Source organism: Salmo salar, chromosome 26, assembly GCF_965601325.2.
Source record: "Salmo salar chromosome 26, fSalSal1, whole genome shotgun sequence".
NCBI classification, from domain to species: domain Eukaryota; kingdom Metazoa; phylum Chordata; class Actinopteri; order Salmoniformes; family Salmonidae; genus Salmo; species Salmo salar.
The window spans coordinates 13,533,834-13,545,000 of NC_138316.1; the positions used below are offsets into that span (position 1 = coordinate 13,533,834).

Sequence of the window (11,167 nt, forward strand, 5' to 3'; positions counted from 1 at the left end):
AGACTGCTGCTAACTTTGGCTCTTATCTGTCATGTCCCCATGCTGAAGTGTGACCTGGGGCTTTCACGTCGTCACTGAAAATTCACCCATCTAATCTATTTAAAATCGAAAGCCATTCAAGGTTAGAATCCATGTTTTATATGGATATTGACACATACTATAGGCTTTCAATGTACAAATCATACTTCATGCAAACTAATCTAATCCAAAAAAGCATTGCGGGTCAGCGAACACAAAATAGATCATTGAAAGGCATGGTGGTGATTACCAACGTATTCTTCTCGAACAGAGCCTAATCTGACCCAGCATGAGACCTCTCCCCTAATCCCCAATACATTTTTCCTATGGGTCAGTGTGCCACTCACCTCCCACTGGTGTTGCGCAGGATGATCAGGGCGTCAGGGAAGCCGTCCATGTTGTAGTCTCCCAGGTGCAGGGTGATGGGGTTGTGGAGCTCCCCAGCAGGAGGGGTGGTCTGGGGGGGCACGAAGCCCCAGAGAGTCTCCCTCCTCTGGAAATCTGTCAGGACTGGCACCCACTGCAACAGGAGAGAAAACAACGACGCTGGTTCAGCTCACTGATGATACAGTATACTACACCGAAATGAGACTCGGAGCGAAAAGAAAATGAAACAACATTGACTATTATTAACAGCATTAATATGGCAGAAATGACAACGTGGTGAGAGCGGGTTCAGTAGGGTTGCTGAATTACTGCCATTAATGCTACAAGTCAAAAGATAGAAATGAGTGCTAGGGCAGAGGGAATTTCTTCCTTCCTGTTCCCAGCAATAAAACAGTAATTTTCCATCAGACCATATTTCGTATTTGAAAAGAGCTGCAGAAATTAGATCTACCCCTGTGAAACCCACTGTGACTGTGTGGCCTATCCTTGACCTCCCTGATTATACAGTACCATGATAAATATTGCAGTGAAAGAGACAATATATTGATAGAGACACTCGCCCCGGCCCTCCCCTGCATAGCTGTAACAACACATATTCCACCCTTGACAGCTCAACTGAGTAGTCAATAAACCCTGGGGACATCTCCCTCTCTGACAGTGACTGATGTTCATCATAATAGAACATGAATGTACAAAAATCATACTAACTACGGTGGGTAAATTCATTATATTTCACGAAAATGTATGCACTCACTACTGCACGTCGCTAAGGATATGAGCGCCTGCTAAATGACAACACGTAACGAATAGTGAATAAAATCCAAGTAAGATTCCCTAATAGTGTTGCATCCACTGCTAAGAATGGCCAGTCTCACAGAGCGACATTCTCCGATACCATCATTAGTAACCGTTACTGAATAGACGGATGTGAATACGAGAACTACACAAAGAGCTTTAAAAGAGAGGGCAGCGGGGATAGGAGCTATTCTTCATGCAGCTGAACGCCTCTCTGTTTCCCCCTCGTCTCCACAAGGCCCACCTATTATTGGAAGCACTGGGGAGGCGGGAATGCAGATGCTGTGGATTTAAATATTCATGAATGTTAAACAGGAAAAACCAGGTGCATCTCCGCACATTATATCCGCCAGAGGAACCGCCATGAAGGTAGCGGTAATGTCTGCTAATATGGCTGTTCTCCCTCTCTGAATACATAAACACAGGCAACATATTTACAGACTGAGAAAACGAGCAGCAAGAGAGGAGAGAGTTGAGGCCATAAGAAAGTCTCTCAGAGCAAAGTGTATAGTCTTGTGTGAGTATTTACAGGGGATAGACCTCAGTGCTGGACGGCCGGTGCTCCTTTGATGAATCAGTACCACATAGGCTCTGATGTATAACCCTGTTGAAGCGGTGCTGCTACATGATAGGGCAGGGGAAGACGGTGTGATATGTACAGTATGGCTGCACCGGCAGGGAATGTGTTAGGGATGAGGGTGTGTGGGAGAGGTAAGTGTTTTTGTCTGGACAGTGTGGGTGAAACAATTGGGAGTATGTGTATGAGCTATGTACAATTTGTTCAAGGTACTGGGGGTGAAATGGCATCTCCATTTTAGGGCTCTTGGCCAGAAAGCCATTCATACAATCCCAACCAGGTGATTGAAGTCCCACTGAGCCGAGCTCAGACCCATGTCTTTATCAGGCCTGGGCGGGGAGTTAATCGAAGGGATGCGTCATTGGCTGCAGAGGTCGATTGGCCTCCTCCCTTTCACGGGGACTGCCGACAATGATAATTCACATTATTTAAAGTTATATGTGAAAGGTTATGGGTGTTTGGAAAAATGACAAGCGGTTACTGAGCTTAAATGACGACTTCCTTTGAGTGAGATTAACTGGTAATAATGACCGGTCATTACGAAGTTTAATGATCATTCATCATATGTGCAATGAATACTGACTGGTTTTAATGAGGGTTTAATGATTGGCTATGATTATGTAAATACAGTACTAGTTATGACTGGAACAGCTATGTAAATACAGTTGAAGTCGTAAGTTTACATACACTTAGGTTGGAGTCATTAAAACTCGTTTTTCAACCACTCCAAATTTCTTGTTAACAAACTATAGTTTTGGCAAGTTGGTTAGGACATCTACTTTGTGCATGACACAAGTACTTTTTCCAACAATTGTTTACAGACAGATTATTTCACTTATAATTCACTGTATCACAATTCCAGTTGGTCAGACGTTCACATACACTAAGTTGACTGGGCCATTAAACAGCTTGGAAAATTCCAGAAAATTATGTCATGGCTTTAGAAGCTTTCAAAGTCTACCTTCAAACTCAGTGCCTCTTAGCTTGATATCATGGGAAAATCAAAAGAAAATCAGCCAAATTGTAGACCTCCACAAGTATGGTTCATCCTTGGGAGCAATTTCCAAACGCCTGAAGGTACCACGTTCATCTGTACAAACAATAGTATGCAAGTATAAACACCGTGGGACCACGTAGCCGTCATACCGCTCAGGAAGGAGACGCGTTCTGTCTCCTAGAGATTAACGTACTTTGGTGCGAAAAGTGCATATCAATCCCAGAACAACAGCAAAGGACCTTGTGAAGATGCTGGAGGAAACAGGTACAAAAGTATCTATATCCACAGTAAAACGAGTCCTATATCGACATAACCTGAAAGGCCCCTCAGCAAGGAAGAAGCCACTGCTCCAAAACCGCCATAAAAAAAGCCAGACTACAGTTTGCAACTGCACATGGGGACAAAGATCATACTTTTTGAAGAAATGTCCTCTGGACTGATGAAACAAAAATGGAACTGTTTGGTCATAATGACCATCGTTATGTTTGGAGGAAAAAGGGGGAGGCTTGCAAGCCGAAGAACACCATCATGTTGTGGGGGTGCTTCGATGCAGGAGGGACTGGTGCACTTCACAAAATAGATGGCATCATGAGGAAGGGAAATGATGTGGATATATTGAAGCAACATCTCAAGACATCAGTCAGGAAGTGAAAGCTTGGTCGCAAATGGGTCTTCCAAATGAACAATGACCCGAAGCATACTTCCAAAGTTGCGGAAAAATGGCTTAAGGACAACACAGTCAAGGTATGGGAGTGGCCATCACAAAGCCCTGACCTCAATCCTATAGAAAATGTGTGGGCAGAACTGAAAAAGTGTGTGCGAGCAAGGAGGCCTACAAACCTGACTCAGTTACACCAGCTCTGTCAGGAGGAATGGGCCAAAATTCACCCAACTTATTGTGGGAAGCTTGTGGAAGGCTACCCGAAACATTTGACCCAAGTTAAACAATTTAAAGGCAATTCTACCAAATACTAATTGAGTGTATGTGAACTTCTGACCCACTGGGAATGTGATGAAAGAAATAAAAGCTGAAATAAATCTCTCTACTGTTATTCTGACATTTCACATTCTTAAAATAAAGTGGTGATCCTAACTGACCTAAGGCAGGGGATTTGTGCTAGGATTAAATGTCAGGAATTGTGAAAAACTGAGTTTAAATGTATTTGGCTAAGGTGTATTTAAACTTCCGACTTCAACTGTACGTCCCAATGATTTGTTTTGGCCAGGTTACATAGAAACTGGGGAATGAAACCTAAATCATGTATTTAAGCTAATTAGTACTGTGTACGGTAACAAACACTACACCGCTAAATTAAACTGCTGAGCCCACGCACGCACACCCAGTCTCTCACTTCTATAAGTGCTCCCAAAAGTACTCTGAAAACACAACACATTTTAGGGCTTAACTGCCACTTAGCAAACAGAAACTATGCTAATGGCAACTTGGGATGAAGCTCACCTTGGACACAGCAGTGCACAGACAACCTTGCGTCACTCAAGTGTTCCACAAAATGGATTACGCTGGGTCATTGGTGAGTTGATCCTCAACAGTGGAGTCTGATAATAAAAAGAGCAACTTCTCTGCATCTTGGCTAGGAGTGCTGCTTCACCATCAGCTCTACTCACAGCTGGTCTTACATAGGGGAGCAGAAGTCTATCATCAGCATTGTGCTGACTGACACTTTACTTGGTTCATTAGACCTCAACGCTTTCTACTGTGCATACAAATGATCCCCATTGATTGATTGATTGATTGATATCTATATATATAAAATTATGAGAGGTGATGGAGAAAGAAATACAGAGAGCGAGAGAACAAGCGATATAGAGAGCGAGAGAGGGAGAGAGAAGAGTACATTGACTAAAGGGATTTCAGACACTTTTTGAAATGGAAGACATCCAGACAAAGTTTATAAATAACCGTAAGGAGCTGCCAGGCAGCCTGGGTGCCAGCCAGTCAGACGTACTGTGAGGCAGTGGGTGACTCTAGGAGCTGAACAAACCCAAACCATCTCTACCAGGCTGGCAGCCAGCATACCAGACTAACATACTTTCCTGCACAACAATCCCAATAGATCGCTAAAGATGTATACAACACATCATATTCCAGGCCAGCGGCTTGATGAGTGCTGCTTTCTGTTTCCTTTCTAATGCCATTTTGAGAGGAGAGAGAGAGACAGAGAGAGGAGGGGGAGAGAGGGATAGAGGAGGGGAAGAGAGGGAGAGAGAGGATGTGTTCAGAATACCAACAGGAGGACTGACTGAGCCTCCCAGTGGCAAGGCAGTCTGCTGAGCTGAAGCCTGCTGAAACTGCTCCAGAGCTGCCTATAGAAGCGTGACTGACTGGGGGAAACAGGGAGGGTTGGAGGTGCTGGATATGACAGGAGAAGTGCAGCCATTGTCCCAGTGTCTTTACAGAGAGCTCTCTCTCTGACGTAGGTCTGATCCCTCCTAGAAGAGAAAGTAGATTTATGCTGCATGTTGGAGGGAAGGGAGGGGCAGTGGGATAGCAGTGGCTGAGTGGAGTGCTCCTCTGATGGATGGAGACAATCATCCTTCATTACCCCTGCTGGATCATGGCTCCATCTCCATTCCCATGAGTCAGTCTCTAGGCCCTCCACTTCCAGTCAGCCTCCATTTCAGTGCCTCAGGTTTGGACATAGACACACAGAGGAGCTTGTGCCTAGTTTTACACTGTGTGTGTCCATCTTTCAGTTGGAGAGGGATTCATGTTCTCTTACTCAGACAGGCTAACATGGATATAAAAAGACATGTTCTGGTCTTCAAGGTAAAGACCACTTCTTCCCATCAGGCCCATTTAAAAAAAGGCACATCACATGCTCTCAACTGTACCGTGACTGACAGAGGAGCAGAGGAGAGGAGAGATGTTACGGTGGAGATGAGGAATTGTACATTTTTGCTGCAGATGTATGGAGGGGAGAGATCTAGGTCCGGTTTGAGCCGACGGGATGTTATAAAAACACACATAAGGTATTCATTCTCCTTGCGTCTCCCGATCCTCACCGCTCCTGATTGGGTTAATCAGCCTGAGCAGAACGCAGAGGATCAACCCATAGATTAATCAAGCGGGAACCAGAAAAGGCCAGGCAATCAGTGTCATCCTAGACAACCAGCCTCTCAGTAATTAACTGACTCTGCTAGGGAATTTCCATTTATTTAAAAAATATTGTTGCTATTATTATTATTATTATTATTTCCTGGTAATTAGGAGCAACACTCCAACCATGTATTTGCCTTTGTTGTCACTCAAGCAAAAAATATTGTAATATCCCCACAAACAGATACTTTTCCCATATACAGCATTAACATCTGTTTGGGATGTTTAGAATGAATTTACTAAATCAGCAAATATTGCGCATATCAGGAAGTGAGTGACTATCACATACATCACAACAATGACTCAAAAGGGTGTCACTGTGTTTTTATAAACATCAGGCCGACTAGACGTCCTCAATCTAGGCTAACACCTTACAGCAGATGTGGGCAAAGTAAACGTTGCAAAGCAAAATAGGAGACGCAACACACAGTGCATGTTGATGGCATCAGTATTATTATTTTACAGCAGGTGCAGTGTGTGGAAGATGGAGATCATGCATAAGGCGATTACCCAGGTAATACGAATGGTAGAGTCTGCAAGGCCTGCATTAGTAGACTCATAAGGTCACAAAACCTTGATTATTTGAAGGTCAGGCAGAGAAGCCTAGCACATTTGAATAATGAGGTGAGCATAAAGCCTAACATGCAATCCCACTTTATCATTTAAATGAAGTTGTTAAACACTACTTCTTGATATGCGTGTAATCATTCAGAGAGGTTTACACATTTTTCTATTTTTATAGAGTGCCCTAAACATTTCACTTAAATTCTGAAATTCATTGGATCAAAAGGTCAATGGATTTAACATATATCACTGGAAGAGGTGACGGTGCAGGGACGAAAAAAATACACGATGATCTTTTTAAATCTGGGAAAATATAACGGTGTTTTCTCCTCCAAGGTAATTCTCAACATTTGATGGTGAGAGAGGGAAGCGGCAGGCATACAAATGTCATTTTATCAGTCCCAGAGAAATCTCAGTGTACAACACAGCACATACACACCGTTCTCGTCAACACATTGTTTACTAAAGCTACAGTGTTAGCAGGTTCCCTCCTATCGATTCGCCATCGCGGCAGCGACGGTTCATTAGGCCAAGAAATTAAAATGTCAGAAGCCGCGGGGAACGGCAGACGAGGTGCCATTATATCCATAGAGAACATAGACGTCGCCGTGGACAACATCAAAAACAATGCATCTAATGAACTCCCTGCTTTATGATCCGCAAAGGAAAAACTATATCGCTCATCACATCATCACTGCAAAGCCATTCCAGTTCATTCCCAAGACTGCATCTAGCGAGCAGCTGTTTTGTTCTTTCAATTCCCATGGAGAGCAGCCTATTATTATGATTCATACCACAGTATTGTTGAATACTCATTTCTGATTGGCTAAAAAGGGAATTTTAGAGTTAGCATTAAAACCAGATATATTGGACAGCTGGAAAAGACACATTTGAAGTAGTTCCAACAATAAGCGCCTTTTTACCTTTCTAAAGCACTGCACCATGCAGACCGTACTTGCTACCATGTTACAGAAAGTCAAATCAAGAACCACACAAACCGAAATTGGATACATTCTAAACGCAGGTCCAACGAGGAAAAACGTACTTAGCTAACTAGGATTCATTTGTTTTTGCAGAGACATATTTTTTTGCAGCATCTACTGACCTAACATGGTGAGTACCGTCCATCAATGAGTACGGTTACATGCACACAATAATGCGAATATTGTGGATATTCAGAGTAATGCAATAGTTTGATTAAACGTTTACATGCTTTGCAAGAAGAACAATTTCCCAAATAATCATGTTTAACGTTACATGGACACATCTGAAATCAGGCTACCTGATGGCACTCTGATGAACGCAGAAAATTGCCAATCAAAATAAACGCTCTACCACAGTGACCATGTTAATTTTGTTAAGCATATCTGTTTGTGAGTTCGGACAATTAACGTTTGAATGTGGGAACTACTTCTAAGAAGTATACATTCAGTTGTTCCGAACTCACATCACTCGCGCTAAAGAGGGAGGGTCGCTAGGCTGATTGCACATGCGCCGATCAAATACACCACTGGAACGCCGAATAAGGTCTTTACGCGCTAATAATTCTAAAGATTTCTCAGAAAACCTGGTGTTTTAGTCGGCGTATGCTTACTTCGAGTTTGACTTTACGCCGATTAAGATAAACAGATATAGGTGTTTATATGACTATTGCATAATCTGCCTACTGCCATAAAACAGTTTAATATGGAATTATTACTGTGCATGTAAATGTCCTCAATGCTGCTGTCATCACGCAAGTGGCACTATGCTGTCAAATCCTCCCACTTTCTACACTGAACAAACATATAAATGCAACATGTAAAGTGTTGGTCTGAGCTGGAATAAAAAAAATCCCAGATATTTTCCATATGCACAAAAAGCTTATTTTGTTATTACTTTGCCTTCTCAGCATTTTGCAGTGTTGCTGATTTTCGGCACAAATTTGTATACATCTCTGTTAGTGAACATTTCTCCTTTGTCACAATAATCCCTGCTGAACAATATTTCTGGTCTGTAATAAAGCCCTTTTGTGGGGAAAAACTCATTCTGATTGGCTGGGCCTGGCTCCCCAGTGGGAGAGCCTGGCTGCCAAGTGGGTGTGCCTATGCCCTCCAAGGCCCACCCATGGCTGTACCCCTGCCCAGTCATGTGAAATCCATAGATTAGGGCCTAATGAATTTATTTCAGTTGACTGATTTCCTTATATGAACTGTAACTCAGTAAAACCTTTGAAATTGTTGCGTTTATATTTTTGTTCAGTATAGTTTGACCAGCTGTTTTCAGCAACTGGTATTGTTGAATTCGGTTATGTTGGCAGATTTGCTAGCAACCAACGATTTAGCTAGCTTTTAACCTAGTGTTTCATTTGCAATGTGATCTCTACTGTAATGAACAGTCCTGAGACGAGAGCAACTTTTCGATGCCAGGTGAAATCGCGAATCGTCAGCTCATTGTTATGGATGTATCCAAATAAATGCCACTGGAAAACAGTTTAATCAAATGCAGCTATTCTGTTATTCTGGATGCACTGTTTGACGTGACTGTGCTAGCTATAGTTGGCTAAGAACGTTGCCAGCTATCATGCAACCGAATAAACGAACGACTGGGTCACGTCTCTGGCAACCAGGTTTGTTGGGATGATAAAAGTTGAATGTACTTATCAAAATGAAAATATAAATTAAAACATGTCATTTCTATTCTATACCAGTAAATGTGTGCTTCAGTATTGTTTTCTTTGGAATATGTGGTACTGTATAAGCGGGGAAAACGCCTCTGCTCTGTACATTACCTTGGAAAAATTAACTCCACGGAAGGACTCCGCTATACCGTCGTCCATTAATTCTAAGGTAATGTACAGAACGTCGGCGTTTAGCCCTTACTTAAATTATATATGTAATCTAGGATGGATTTATGTATATTGCATGTCACATTTTTCTCCTGATAGATTTAGAGATGCAGAGGATGTTACGATATTTTTAACAATGGAAGCCAAGAAAAAATGCCTAACACAAATGTGAAAAAAGATAACATAGGGGAAATGCAAGAGGTGCCGATTTGTGAAGAAGAGAGCAAGAGCAAAGAAAAGAAAGAGAGAGAGGGTGTATTTCATTGTCCTGTGATGAATAAAGAAACATTGAACAGGTGTCCCTGAGACCAAAAGAGAGAGAGAGTGGGGAGGCAGAGCTGATGACAAAGCTGGTGACAGACTACACCCACATGTCAGCATGTCACAAAGACAGAGGGTATCTGTGGATGGCACCTGGTGCTACCGTGCCCTGTGTCCGGCTGTCTCAGACTGATGGCCTGACTCGTTCACACTGGAAACTTGGCAGTGTATATTAAATCGGTGGGGTGGAGATAATGGCCATGTCCTGTTCCACTCTCCTATGCAATCAGGTGACGGGGGCTTGGCTGGGATTCAACTCAACTGTCTGTTCCCACTCACACCCTGAGTCTTCAGATGATTGACTGGTCATCCAAATGGATCAAGAAGATGTAGGCTACCTAACGCCACTCACTCACACGGCTCGACTAGCTCTTCCATTCAGGACAGTGTCCCCATGCTGTAATGGTGCCAGCAGCACAGCAGAATGCTGAGAAGGAAAAGTAATAACAAATCAGGCAGCAGGAACATAAATATTATTTATCTTCCTCCCAAAAATAAATACAAAAGAAACAATCTGACCAGCTCCAGATACTGTCAAACCTCGGGACAAAGCGTTGGTTATGCAGTACATGAAAATGAAATGAATAACAGTTTGTGGTGCCGGGAGAAGGAAGGGAGGTGGAGATGTACGGGCCAACCCATGAACCCTCCCCACTCTGCATTGGAATTCCTTGCACATCCCTTGGCGTTTACTCATGCCCCCTCAGACAATCCGCCGTTCCCCTCTCCATGTTTTATGGATGGGCTTTCCTCCCGGCACACCGATTAAGGGACAATCAAATCCTAGGACGCCTCCCGGTCCACGGATCCCCGTCTCTGGGGGAACGGCCGGATATAGACTCCATTAAAATTTCTGTATCCTGTCAGAGCGGGGACACAGACTCCTCCCCCGACCACGGACACAGAGGCCTGGGTGAAATTAAACCTACACTCACAAGAGAGATACTAATACTTCATGGATATGGGGTGGATTGGTATCGGTCTGGATGGATATGGTAGGTAGATGTATGGAGTTCCACCTATAGGAGAAAATAGCCTATCCCTTCTCATGCAGCAATTCAATGAGACCCAGTGTGCTATGCTCATATTCAGAGGGCGTGTACACATGCAGTGTGAGCGGATTAGCGTGATGGAAATAACACACCGCGAGATCAAATGGTCTCAATCAGTGTGTGTGTGTGGGGGGGGGCATGTTCCTGCACACAATGACATGTGCACATCTGTACAGAAGCATACACACCTGCAGGAACATACAAGGAACACGTACCTACACAGACAAAGATCCCAGACACTGATTGAACAGAGCATCTCCTCCTACCAAGCTTCTAATCCAATCATGTCTCGTGGCCTGCGGTCAGAGGGAGCTACACAGGCTAGCTGAGAGAAAATGAGCAGGAACTCTGTGGTGCTCCCCACCCCACTGGGCTCAGTCCACGAGAGAGAGAGAGAGAGAGTAGAAAAACAGAGGCGGAGGGAGATGAAAGATGGATAGTGACAGAGTATATAGAAAGTGGAGAAGATAAGTGAGTAAAGGTAGAAGTGGCTAGCTAGAGGACACCAATA

At 43.4% G+C, this 11,167-nt stretch overlaps 1 protein-coding gene across 1 annotated transcript in view; it reads right to left on the reverse strand.

Annotated features, from left to right (window-relative positions):
• Positions 1-329: 329 nt before the first annotated feature.
• Positions 330-11,167, reverse strand: part of LOC106587292 (T-cell immunomodulatory protein) — a 45,145-nt gene continuing 34,307 nt past the window's right edge. Inside the window, exon 10 of the mRNA XM_082969419.1 lies at positions 330-538. Within this exon, the coding sequence (XP_082825545.1) occupies positions 362-538 (177 nt within the window). The 3' untranslated portion in view covers positions 330-361. The remainder of the gene's footprint in view (positions 539-11,167) is intronic.